This window comes from Chelon labrosus, assembly GCF_963514085.1.
Source record: "Chelon labrosus genome assembly, chromosome: 20".
NCBI classification, from domain to species: domain Eukaryota; kingdom Metazoa; phylum Chordata; class Actinopteri; order Mugiliformes; family Mugilidae; genus Chelon; species Chelon labrosus.
In genome coordinates this window covers 12,552,436-12,564,606 of record NC_140353.1, presented here as the reverse complement: position 1 = coordinate 12,564,606, position 12,171 = coordinate 12,552,436, and the positions used below count along the sequence as shown (strand labels likewise).

The following is a 12,171-nucleotide window of genomic DNA, read 5'->3' as shown; positions in this document are numbered from 1 at the left end:
GACCATGACGTAGAAAAGCAGAAAACCTACAGTTAGCGGTGTCATTTGTGGTGTCATGGCTTGCTTTTAGTGTTTCATTGTCAATTTAAACATGCTGTTTATACTAGTGTCAGTGCCAAGAAATGTTATGTTTACTTATGTACTGATTTTTAAGGAGACCTATTATGCTTTTCTAGTCTGGAAGCCTGCCCAAAAAATGTTAGGGGGGTAATTTGAGTCAGGAGTGCTCCATTGGGAACAGATTACGCCCGGCAAAGATGTGCTGGGCATAATAATAATAATTATATAATAATAATAAAGTCAAACAGCATTCTCCTTGGCCAATTTAACTAACTCCAGTATAAAAACAACCACTATTATGCCACACTACTGCAGATCAGATTCAGACTCAAGTAGGTTTAGGTTTACATTTTGCTTTAAGAAATTCCAAAACAAAGGAAGAGGCAGCACTCACAAGGCTTCTGCAAAGCATGCTAATCAGAAGAAAGAGGGCTTTTCAGGCAAAGGCGGTGTAAGAGGCTGGAGGACGTCAAAAAGGATGAGAAAACAAAAATTGTGAATCATGCCAAGGTACTCTAGCAGAGACCAGAAAACAGGGCCAAAGATGAGATAATAGGTCCCCTTAAGAGGTTAAAAGGTTCCTTATACAGATACAGCACTATCTGTGAGATTATACACTGTTTGCAAATTAAGGTGCATACTGTTCCAGCATCCATGGATGTCAGCATACACGCCTTAGCCTTTGTGGAGAAGCAGGGGCTTTAACTTCTGTTTCAAACACAGTAATTGTACTGTCACGAGTCACTGAAGGAACAGCTAATTATTTGCAGACCGTACTGCACTGTTAAGAGAAACCCCAAGAGGTCAATATATAAAGAAGACAGCCTTTAATTTATCCACACCTCGTCCCACAGCTGCCACAACAGTTGGTTCCTTGTACTGCAATATCATTCGAATGACCGTATTTATGACATGAACAGCATGTGCCAAATTTCTTTCAATAAGTTGTTTCATAGCCTGAAACAGTTGGAATTGTGTGTGCGTTTGTGCAAAGGATGTGTAAAAGTAAAATAAGAAGCATTTATGGTCCTTAATATGGTGTTAACTATAAAACACAGAAGGTGTTGAAGGTGTGATGACGGTGGTTCAGCTCTAAGACCTTGACAGGATTTATATGAAACGTGCCGGGGTTACTTTCAAGCTTTCTCATTGTAAGAAGTGTTTGCTTTTGACATCTTGACTGTATAATCACAAACCTTCAATGAGCCTTCACTTGAAATCACTCTCAAGAACACCCTGCCTTACAGAAGAATGAAATCAAACATGGACTTTCTATGGACAGAGAAAGGTCACCACCATTATTGTTTAAAGCTGTTGATGTTGTTGATTTTTCACAAAACCGAAACAAAATAAAACTTTTATTTTCCTGCACGCTGGCTTTTTGTTTATTTCAACGTTGTGGCTGTTGTAACAGACAGATTACAGGCCTCAAGGATCAAATTAAATTAAAATAGTAGTGGCATTAAAACAGTCCTTAAAGTAGAATCCATTTATATATAAATCTGAAAACTATTTTTTTGGCATTGGTATTGTACACCGATCTCAAAATAAAACCTCAAAATAAAATCTTTTTAAGGATTCCCGCGCTGGTCATCAGCTGTATTCATCGGGTCAGCTCTATTCTACTTCGATCCAGTCCTCTTTGGCCCAGTCGGGCAAGTGCGTGGAATATTCAAAGTCAGGTCCTTTGTAGCGTAAAGCGTGGAGATACATGACGAGCTCCTTCTCTGTTGGGTCTGGACGTACTAGAACACATTCAGTGCACAGGTGGTCTCGAGTCCCAGGAGTTTTCTGAGCAGACTCATTTGCCTCCGTTAGATTTCCATTTGATGTGGTTGGTGGAGCGTTCTCAGATTCTTTGGGTGAAACGTTAGTGTTTACCGTCTCGGTGCCATCTAGGCCGTTGTCACCAGCACAAGCATCAGCATGCGTCTCGCAGCTTTCTCCACTCTTGTCAGGTTCAGACTTGTCCTCTGATTTGCCCGTTTTCTCTGATGTCTTGTTTTTCTTTGCCTCTTGTACCACAGCAATGCAGTCATCTGCAATGTCCAGCAGGTTCAGATTTTCCTGAGAGCGATGTTCTTCTACCAGGGCCTGAACCAGCTCCTCATCGCTCTTCTCTAAAAGTCCCCCCTTCCCTCTGTGAGCCCCCCAGGCAGAAGACCCGTAGATGGGATCATTGAGGATAGGAAAGCCCAGGTACTGAAGGTGAACTCTGATCTGGTGTGTGCGCCCAGTGAGGGGTAAACACCGGACCACGCTTGTTTTTCCATTAAAGCTAAGCCTCTGGAAGACGGTTCGACACTCCTTTCCCTTTGGGTCAACACGGCAAAGGCCGATTTTAAAGGAAACAACCAGGATGGGCTCCTCACAGATCAGCTCACCCTCTGGAAACTCCCCATCCACTCGGCACACATACTCCTTTTCAACCTGGAAAAAAAAAGACCAAGGAAGTTTTTTGGAGAACTTTTAAATCCCCACTGATGTACGTAATACAAGTCCAACCCGTCCTGAACGTACCTGTCTGTCTCTCACCAGCTGGTCCAGTTTCTGGGACGTCTCCAGCGTTCTGGCAAACAGCAGGACCCCAGAGGTGAGCCTGTCCAGCCTGTGGACCGTGTGAAGCTCGGAAATGCCGTGCTCTTTTCCCAGGATAAAGATCACGGTGTTGTGGCGGAAGCGGCCACAGGGGTGCACGGGGATCGAGGCGGGCTTGTCGACCACAAGCACCTCCCCGTCGTCAACCAGGACCTCCAGGGGTTTGCCAACCACGGGCGGCTCATGGCGGTGCACGGTGTTCCTCATGTGGTCATTGTTCTGTGCGCATGCGTATGTGCGAGGGAGAGATTAAAACTTTTACGGCCTCAGTCAAGGATGACACCAGGTAAAACAGACATCTTTGGGATTTGACTCAGTTACCCCTTTCAAAATAGTAATGGATCATCATGTATCATGAAAGCTTTGGATATTTAAATCTACATGGAATTAATACATATGGATATTAGTATCATTCAAACATGAGAGGCGTAACCCAAGTTTGTCTTTTGCGTGCAAGAAACCAACAGATGAAACTAATGGCAAAGGGTATTTAGTAACTGATTAAACTCATTGAATTCATGGACATGAAACAGATGACACTCACCCTGAGCACCACAGACAGGTCCTCCACCGGTGTCTCGTTGAGCCGTATGCGACCCTCCTTGGCTGCCCTCTGATAATACTCTATGGACTCGACTCTGAACTCACTCTTAAACACGTCCATGAGGCTCTTCCCAATCCACCGACCTTTGCAGTAGGTTTTGAAGTCATAGTAATACGGATGCACCTTACGAAGGCCACCCTCGAAGTAGTAGGACGTCTCGTCGAAATGCTCCTGGCTGAAGCTGACGCCGGGGTTGCGTTTCTGCGGCGGGGGGATGTATCTCTCGCCCCGACGGAGCTTCTTCCCTCCCGCGCCTCTTCGCCTCTTACCTCGGCCGCTCGTCTCCGGTTCCTCCGCCTCGTTGTTTTTGCGTTTGCCGGTTTCTGTCGCCTCCGTCGCCGTGCTTTCCTCCACTGGCACCGCGGTGTTTACGTCCGCCGGTGTTGCTGCCGCCGACTGCTCCATGGCCGAGCTGCTGTGTAGATAAGTCAAATGGCAACGCGGAAACTTTTTTACCTTATAAGACGAAATAAAGAGGGCCACACGCCTGTTAACTTTAGTTTTATCTGAGAAGAAAGGCAGCAAAATTCTGAATGACACATTCACGTGCATCAGTCTGACGCTAAGGGACCTATTTGCTAGCGGGCGCACAGTGATGACGTTAATATGTAGTGCAACGCGTCCATGTGTAGGTCACACCTCCAATACTACTTCTTTCTTTTACTTTCAACAGAAATCTAAGGTGGACAAGAGTAAAAAGTCTTTTAAAAGTCTCTTTAAATTAAATTATCTACAATTTTTTGTTAACTACTCATTCTCCTTGTACCTTTTTAAAGTAGGCTTAGACTTAGACTTAGATAAACTTTATTCATCCACAAGGGAAATTTCTTGGTCACAGTAGCTTAGTTGCACAAACACTCTTAAGAACCACATAAGAAAGAAAGATTAAATAAAATAAAATAAAAATAATTAAAATAAAATCTAGTAAAATAAAATAAAAATAGTATAAGCAAAAATGTACAAATTAGCATATGGACAATTGTACAAGAAATAGAGATCATACCAACACCTTGCATTTAATGTCAAATTTCATCTTGGTGCACTGTTTGTGTTTCTTTGTAGTTATTTTTGCATTTTTCATTCCCGTAGCTTCACATTATCACAGTTCCATTTCCACCTAGGAAAAAGGAGGCTCCTGCCACTTATAAGAAAAGAATGACAACAATCAGTGCACATTTAATTTTAGTAGGTTTTATTAATAAATCTGATGTTCACACATAATTACACTATTTGTACAGTTTAAAAATGCCCCAGTTAATCGTTTTTTTTGTTTTGTTTTTTTGGCACGCATCCTCGCTTATCTACAGTAACAAATGGGACATATTCTTCATACAGTATAAGTACAGAGTAAGAAACATCCTTTAACACAAAATATATATATTACTTTACCAATTGTTTCTTCAAATTCCATGGCTTGTTTTTGCACACGTTTTTATGTTCATTGCATTCAGAACCAAATCATTCATTTAAGATTACACACAAATTTAGTATGTACGTGAATTCCCCACCAGCATCCATAACAACATGCTGTCGCTTTTCAAAGAGTCATAGCAAACGTATCATTGCAAAACATCACAAGTTTTCTCATTCTCCGCGTTCATGTCACTGACTTCAAGGATCCTGGGAACAGGGTAATCAGTAGATTGGCAGACACTTATTCAATCACTCTGTGGTTTAGCTCTCTAGGAAGACTATCTGGTCAAGCAAACACAGCAAGATCCCCCTTGTATGTTGCTAGGTGACAACCCAGCAGAGCAGGATGTCGTTAAGACAGGAGCTAAGTGGAACTGTGAGGAGTGCTACGGGGCTCCAGAGACGCAGCACCAACGCCACCTCCTGCAGGGGCAACCACACTGCAGTCAGAGCTCACCTCTGGGGGGAGAGAAAAAGTATAGCAGCTGGGAGTGAGTGGTGTTTTTTGGTTTAAGATTTAAAAGGGAAAGGTGTCTTCTTACCCCGGCCACTGGTGCCTCTTGTCAGTCAGGGGGACATAGACCACTCCCATCAAAGCTTTCTTGAGGAAGGTGCCATCGCTCTGCCGATCGTACTGTTCTAGAACCTGACTGCCACCATCAGGGCCCACTGGGAGAACCAGCCGCCCACCGGGCTTCAGCTGCTCCAAGAGCTACCATTAGTGGAAAAACAAAAACAGGGCTTTTAATGTGTGTTGATCATCCAGGTTAAGGCATTAATTCAGTCTGTCTTAAGTCTGTATGTTAGAAGTTTAAAACACTTGGCGCAGTTCTTTCAGAGACCCAATTATTGTTTAAACTGCAATTAATTTTAACCATAACTTGTAGACTTACAAAATAAAGTTTTAAAGAGCTGATTGATTGCTTGATTCATCTTATTCTCTCACAAGAGTAAAAGCCAAACGTCCTTACAGCCTTGGGAACAGTAGCTGCAGCTGCACCAACATGAATAGCATCATACGGTGCTCCATCTGGGTAGCCGAGTCTTCCATCTCCCACTGAGGTCAGAAGTAGGTATGGCTTTAATTGTATTGTCTAGCTGTGCAGTTTAAACATTAATAACTGAAAGAGGACTTTCATGTTTCCTGACTCACCTACAAGTTTGATACGTCCAGAGGACAACAGTTCTGGGTCATCAGCTTGCACGTTTTTCACCGACATTTGAACCAGTTCATCGATGTGTTCAATACCAACCACTCTGCCACTGGGTCCTGTCTATAAAGAACAGAAAAATTCAGCTGTTGCACTTTGTTGTATACAACTAATTAGATGAACAAATGAAATGACATGGTTAAACTTGAACTTACAATTCTTGCAAAGCAGGCAGTGAGATATCCACTTCCTGAACCTACATCCAGTGCAGATGCCCCTTCAATTAGTTTGTCGCTTAACAGCTCCAACGCATGAGCATGCTGTCAACAAGGAAACCTTTGCTAAATTAAGTGTACGCATACTTGTAAATTAGTTAGTCCTACCAACTGTATAATGCATCTCAGTTATCTGTTTGACAGGGTTTGTTACTCACCATGTGTGGTGCACTGATGGTCGCTCGGAAGCCTGATAGAAAAATACCATAACACACATCAAACATGCTATTATTCTAAAAGACAACATATTGACAGGAGTACCTGATACCATATTGCTAGGTATAAGTATGTATGTGTTAGTGTGACTGGCCTGAGTACCTATGGACTGAGGAGAGTCTGCGTATGGATAGTCTCTAGAGTAGAGACCTCTGTCAGTAGCCAGCATGGCATTGAACACTCTGTCATTGCGAATCACCCCATGATCTGGTGGAGAAAAGGAGAGGAAAGGACACTGATGTAAATGGACGAATGCAACCCTACGTCTTAAACCTGTCTATGGTGGTCAGTGAAGGTATACGGGAAAGACTCAAGTCCCTGACATCAGCCTATTACCCCTCAGCCTGCTGATGAGCTCTGGATGTGTTTTGCCGCTGGACATCCACGCCATGGTCCGGGACAGCAGCACACCCATAGGGACAGCCACTACTGCCAGGCGCAACACTGCTCGCATCTCCTACACTGGATCTCCCTGCAGTGACATGATCAGACCCCAGAGTACGTGACACACAGATAATGACTGTAATATGCATCTAACTGCCCGGTTGTATCCTCCCCGTGCTCATTTGGGTAATTTGTTACAGGTCTATTAATCATCCCAAGGAGACTGAGCTGAATGTGGCAGTGCAAATTATTTACAAATTAAACTGAACTTGACAGTTAGCCAGCGAGCAGATGCACTCCTGTTTACAGCAATAACAGCGAGCTAATGTTACACTATGAACACATAATATCACTATATAGTTGTTAATGATGAATTCAGTGCGTTAAATCGTAAAATACTCACAAATACAACAATTCAACAGAGGTCAGCAGTGCTTGTTTACCTTAGTAATTCGCCACCGTCCCTTCTAACGGAGACTCACTTCCTGGTCCCCTCCTCTGTCAGCAACACCACTTGGCCAATAAGATGCCGCCCTTTGCGAATGAAAACGTAGCCATCCAATCACAGCTCGAAGCAGTTTGATGGGCGGGCACTATACCCAATCACGTGCTAGCTAATAGGAAGTAGGCAGTCAGTCGTTAAAGATTGTGGGTCATGGATACAGATAGCTAGTGAGGCTAAACTTTAATCTTTTATTTATATATCAGCCGAAATAGCAGAGATTTCTCACACCGGTAAGACATGTTTGTTATTCGTTAAGGTGGTAAATAGTTTGAAAAACAGTTTAAATGCACAGCACTATCCCTTAAAGTAGACTAGACAGTTTGCTTTATGTAAACAGAAATCAGTTCGTTTTTCCTTTGTATTTAAAAACTAAATTTCACTTGTTTTATTCATATACACGTTTTAACGGAGCGGAAAGACTAAAGCCGCTGTCAGAAACAGGCTAACAATACATGGTTTTATAATTGACGCCTGTTTCCACCAGTGACTGCCCCAGAATGATTGACGACTTCGAGAACCAGGAGATCCGGTCCAGTGGGGAGCTGTGGTCCGAAATCTGCTCCAGTCTGCCGGAGGTGCAAGCCGAGGCATCGCCAGAGATAAACACGGAGTTTAAAGACTCCTTCCATCCTGCAGCACAAGTCGGAGTGCGGGTCAATGGACAAGCAAATGGGACAAACATCACTTCCTCCGGTGCCAAATGGGAACCTATGGAGGACTCAGAGATTTACATAGCCAGTTTAGGTATTTCTTGTTTTCAGCTTCCACTTATCCCTCAAGTCCCTAGTCATTGCAGAATAACATGCTTTATATTGCAAATTTATCCACCTTGATTTTATCTGAGAGGGTTCTGGGTTTCCCCCACACATATCCAGTTCTGGACAACCATAAATACTACCTTTACCAACAGAATCACAATCTGTGTGGACAGAATAGTTTGTACAAAATACAATATTTACTTTACTGATGAAAAACGACACAAGGTGAATGTATTAAATACATGGCATAGCTGTGTAAAATGACATTTTGTTCTGAAAGTTTTGTTTTAGACTCCAGGGTCATAGTTTACCATAATTAATGGTTTGCTGTATGTATGTGGCCATGTTATATGCTTGTTATGTGTCAGGTAGACACATTTCCTTTAAGAACTGTGATGCACGTAAGCGTTGGTTTTTGTGATTTGTGCTGCACCATTGGCACTGGTCGGGCCCCTGCCGGCGACTTTTCAGTCGATTGAGCATGTTGAATCGACGGTGGAGCCCATCAGAGAGAGAGATCTCTCTTATTGGCTGTTCATCTTAGTGAACCAGTGCACAAGAATAGAAACGTTTCCTCTTTTGAATGACAGCTACAGACCAGGTTCTGGGTTGGAGGCTTGGGTCCTTTCATGCAGGCGCAGAGAGCAGTTGTGTGTAGTCTTTTGTGGCGTGTTCTAGTGCTGCTTTTCTACCTAGACCAATATAACAACATGAGGTGACGCCACAGTTGGTCATCGCAGCTACTTGGTTGTTGTCGGTTTTGTTGGTGTCTGGGTCATGAGAATCTACATTTTCCTGTTGTTGGAATAGCCTTGTTGTGAAGTCGGTGGAATTAAAACAATATACAACTGTCCGGCTTTACTTTCGTGCCACTTACACAGCTTATTTGTTCTGATAAGTTCAGGTTTCAGGTGACTCTTTCACCAGTCCTGAACTTATTCTCATCTTATACTTAGGCTGATTTGTGAGTCACATGACTAATTGGAGAACTAAAGCCATATTGACAAGTCTTGCATCTTCTAGTTGATCCCCACGTGACCTTATTTCACTGAATTCTGCCATGAATTACAGATATGACATTTGACCCAGCAAGTCAACAGAGTCGTTTGTTGTAAAACTGTTTAGCTGTAAGGCTGTGAAGATACGTAACACGCGTTCAGTGAAGCATGCCACACAAAATTCCTGCCTTGTGAAATGATCTTTTAATTTGACAGATATCATGCATGTCATTCATGGAACAATTTAAACACGATCAAAAAACTATCTGTGTCTGGCCATTGACTCATCCCATGATGGAAGGGGCAGAACTTAGCTTCTCTGTACAAGTTATACAGTCTATGGTTTGTACACACTGAAACTAGTCTACATCTTGACCCTTCACTTAAATGTCAAGACAACTTTGATGCAACAGGTAAAATACAGTATTTACTCTTTGCTGCAGAGAACCGCCTGAAGAAGATAAAGGGCCAGTCCAGTGACGTGACCTCCAGGGACATGCTGCGCTCCTTGTCTCAAGCTAAGAAAGAATGCTGGGATAGATTCCTGCATGATGCTCAGACCTCAGAGCTCTTCCAAGGTGGCGACATGGACGAAAGGTAGGATGTCAACAAGCAGTATCCTACAGGAGGAGTGTTAGTTTTAAATGTGGCATTGATTGTTTGCACATTTTAATTATACTAGCATAAACTGTATATTGTAATTTAGTCTTTTATCGTCCGCAGTTTCCAATAACACATGACTCACAGGCAGCACTCAGTTTCAGAGACTCATCCTGACACCCGTAACTTTTTGTGTACCTCCCTTCCCAGTGCTCTCGAACACTTCAAGAGGTGGTTGATCCCTGAAAAAGTGGCCATCAGCGCAGAGGAGCTGGAGTATCTGCTGAGGCCGTCTCAGAATAAGGAACCAGCAGCATCGAATCAAACAGAAAACGGAGAGGACACAGAGGCAGAGACACACAACCCAGAGGACGACGACACTCACAACCCAGAAAAATAAGTGGTTTAAAATAGAAACCCTGAAAGAAGAACTAATTTGTCGTGTATTCAGATAGGTGACTTATTACCCTGATTCTCATTTGGAGCAGTGTTATGTCATTGCAGTGTTTCGACCAAAGCTTTTGTTCACAGCGGTCAAAAAAGCAATTACAGTCTGTCATCATCCTCTGTATCCCCAGCAACTGAGTGTTAAGTACTTACTCAATCACATGTGTTTTCTCCGCGCCATTCATCCCTTTAAAATATATAATAAAGCATTTGAAATTAGTCTTGTTTGTCCTGTAGTGGCAAAATTAGCATCTATGTTGTGTGTCTCCTGGCTCTCTACTTTACATATATATTGCAGATGTTAATGAAGGACCACATGCAGTGTAACGTCACAAATCAGAGCCACAAAGACGTCAGCAGTGCATTATCCAGCGGAGACATAATTTCTCAGTTTTTTTAATGAATCGTGACTTCCAGACTATGTGAAGAATGTGATCATATTCCAGATAATATTGTAGCTGTGTACTGTGTAACATTTTTATTTCCGTCATGTTCCTTTTACATATAAATAAAGTTTTACCTGTGTTTCATTACAAATCATAGAACTGAGTCTGCTTGTTCGTTAATTTGTCTGCTTGTTAGCTTGAAAAAGGACAATTATGTTTAGTTTTATGGCTAAAATTAAGCATGCGTGCTCTTGTGTCTTTCTAAGGACCAATTTGAGATTATTTTTGGGAGTGAGGACACCGGCTGGTCCTCATAATAGTCTCGCTGTTAGATGGCTAGGCATAGGACGACAGGGGCAGGGATTTAGCTTTGTCAGTTAAGAGCAATGTTGTGGGGAATGAATTCTGTGAATGGAGGTATTCACAAATATAAATGCAGTGTGAGGGAAGCTGCTTCCCTGCGACCTGCCTTCTGATTGCAGTATCTTTAGATGGCAGCAAAGAACCAAATTCAGATGCTGTTTTATAAGCCACAGGTAGTAGACCGCAGCCTGTGAGTTTTAAAATCTCGCTTGTGGTTGTGAAGGACCTGTGTTAGAGATCTTCAGACAAATATCTTCTGCCTAGAATGGACCAATCATCTATGTCTAAAATGATTTGTCCAACATATTATGCTACTGGTAATGGGAATTTAGGGTTTTTATTTTTTGCAATTGAGCAGTAGTATATGCTGAAACTTTGACCATTACCCTTCCTTAAATTTGTCTAACTTTAAGGAAGTCTGTAGATCACACAATCATTACAGAACATCAGAGCCCTTGACACCATGTGAAGGGTTTTCCAGGCTGTCTGTGGAGGCAGCTCGCAAGAAAGGATGGACATTTTGGTCAATCATTTTCAGAATGAGTTCTAGCCGCTGATATGAAAGGCTTGGACAAACTACAGAGCTCAGCAGCACCGTAAACTAAAACCTGCCAAGTGACCACAGATGAATAACCACAAAACAAGACTATCACAAGCCCCTTAAAGGTAAGATGCATTACCGATGCTAGATTGCAGTGATCACCTGAATGTTTAAATTGTAATCTGACAACCTGGGATGATCATCTCAAATTGTGTTCATTTGAATAACCGCGGCCACGGCTCCTTCCTCTAATGTGAGTCAATTGGGGTCCTCGACAAGAAAACCTTAGCGAACCCCTTGATCAGGCTCCTGTCTATCTCCTAGGACACAAAGGACCGATTGAGTAAAATCAACCCAAACAAAACAATCTTTGTCCTCATCTCTCTTTCAAGTGGAGTGCATATTCTGCCTCTTACCTCAATATCATAAAGTGGACTTTGTTTTGCTTATTATTTGCGTACTTCCCCACTATTCTTTACAGTCAGTGACAAACCATCAAGATCTATAATGAAGCCCCGAGTGGCAGAAAATTAAAACATGATTACACCCATCCTTGATTAAAATGCAATTTCCCACCCTGCAAGGTGTTAATAAAGAAACCTAGTTGTGATGGCCACTGCAAAAATGAGTGTCAACAATAATTTAAGATAGCTTTAATGTCATTCCTTGAAGAAAACACTGTAAATAATTACATAAAGTGTGAAAGGGGAATTACGTTTTTTTTTCCAACCTGGACCTTATTTCTGGAATAAAATACGATCGTTTACTCACCCATATAACTTTTGTGTCATTTGGAGTTGACGGAGCGCCGCATATATCCATATAGTGGGAGTGACTGGGGCACCGAAACGCAGCCTCTAAATAACGCATTA

General features: G+C 42.4%; 3 protein-coding genes across 5 annotated transcripts; 1 reads left to right on the top strand and 2 right to left on the bottom strand.

Moving 5' to 3' along the window:
- Positions 1-498: 498 nt before the first annotated feature.
- On the bottom strand, positions 499-3,823 carry rpusd2 (RNA pseudouridine synthase domain containing 2). The gene is made up of 3 exons (XM_084569302.1): positions 3,203-3,823; positions 2,581-2,877; positions 499-2,490 (listed from the first exon to the last, which is right to left on the bottom strand). The coding sequence occupies exons 1-3, from the start codon at positions 3,812-3,814 to the stop codon at positions 1,678-1,680; spliced, it is 1,722 nt and encodes a 573-aa protein (XP_084425428.1). The 5' UTR covers positions 3,815-3,823; the 3' UTR covers positions 499-1,677.
- Positions 3,824-4,241: 418 nt separating this feature from the next.
- Positions 4,242-7,197, bottom strand: pcmtl (l-isoaspartyl protein carboxyl methyltransferase, like). 3 transcript variants are annotated; one of them, XM_084569233.1, is made up of 9 exons: positions 7,145-7,197; positions 6,654-6,789; positions 6,420-6,524; positions 6,260-6,291; positions 6,042-6,146; positions 5,829-5,949; positions 5,647-5,732; positions 5,218-5,387; positions 4,242-5,098 (listed from the first exon to the last, which is right to left on the bottom strand). In XM_084569233.1, the coding sequence occupies exons 2-9, from the start codon at positions 6,769-6,771 to the stop codon at positions 5,062-5,064; spliced, it is 774 nt and encodes a 257-aa protein (XP_084425359.1). In that variant the 5' UTR covers positions 6,772-6,789; positions 7,145-7,197; the 3' UTR covers positions 4,242-5,061. The 3 variants fall into 3 exon arrangements, with proteins under 3 accessions (XP_084425359.1, XP_084425361.1, XP_084425360.1); XM_084569235.1 differs by having other exon boundaries at positions 4,242-5,134; positions 7,145-7,192; XM_084569234.1 differs by lacking the exon at positions 7,145-7,197 and adding an exon at positions 7,105-7,131.
- A 132-nt stretch (positions 7,198-7,329) lies between these two features.
- ccdc32 (coiled-coil domain containing 32) lies at positions 7,330-11,019 on the top strand. Its single transcript, XM_084569239.1, has 4 exons — positions 7,330-7,436; positions 7,691-7,950; positions 9,406-9,559; positions 9,773-11,019. The coding sequence occupies exons 2-4, from the start codon at positions 7,704-7,706 to the stop codon at positions 9,960-9,962; spliced, it is 591 nt and encodes a 196-aa protein (XP_084425365.1). The 5' UTR covers positions 7,330-7,436; positions 7,691-7,703; the 3' UTR covers positions 9,963-11,019.
- Positions 11,020-12,171: the final 1,152 nt, after the last annotated feature.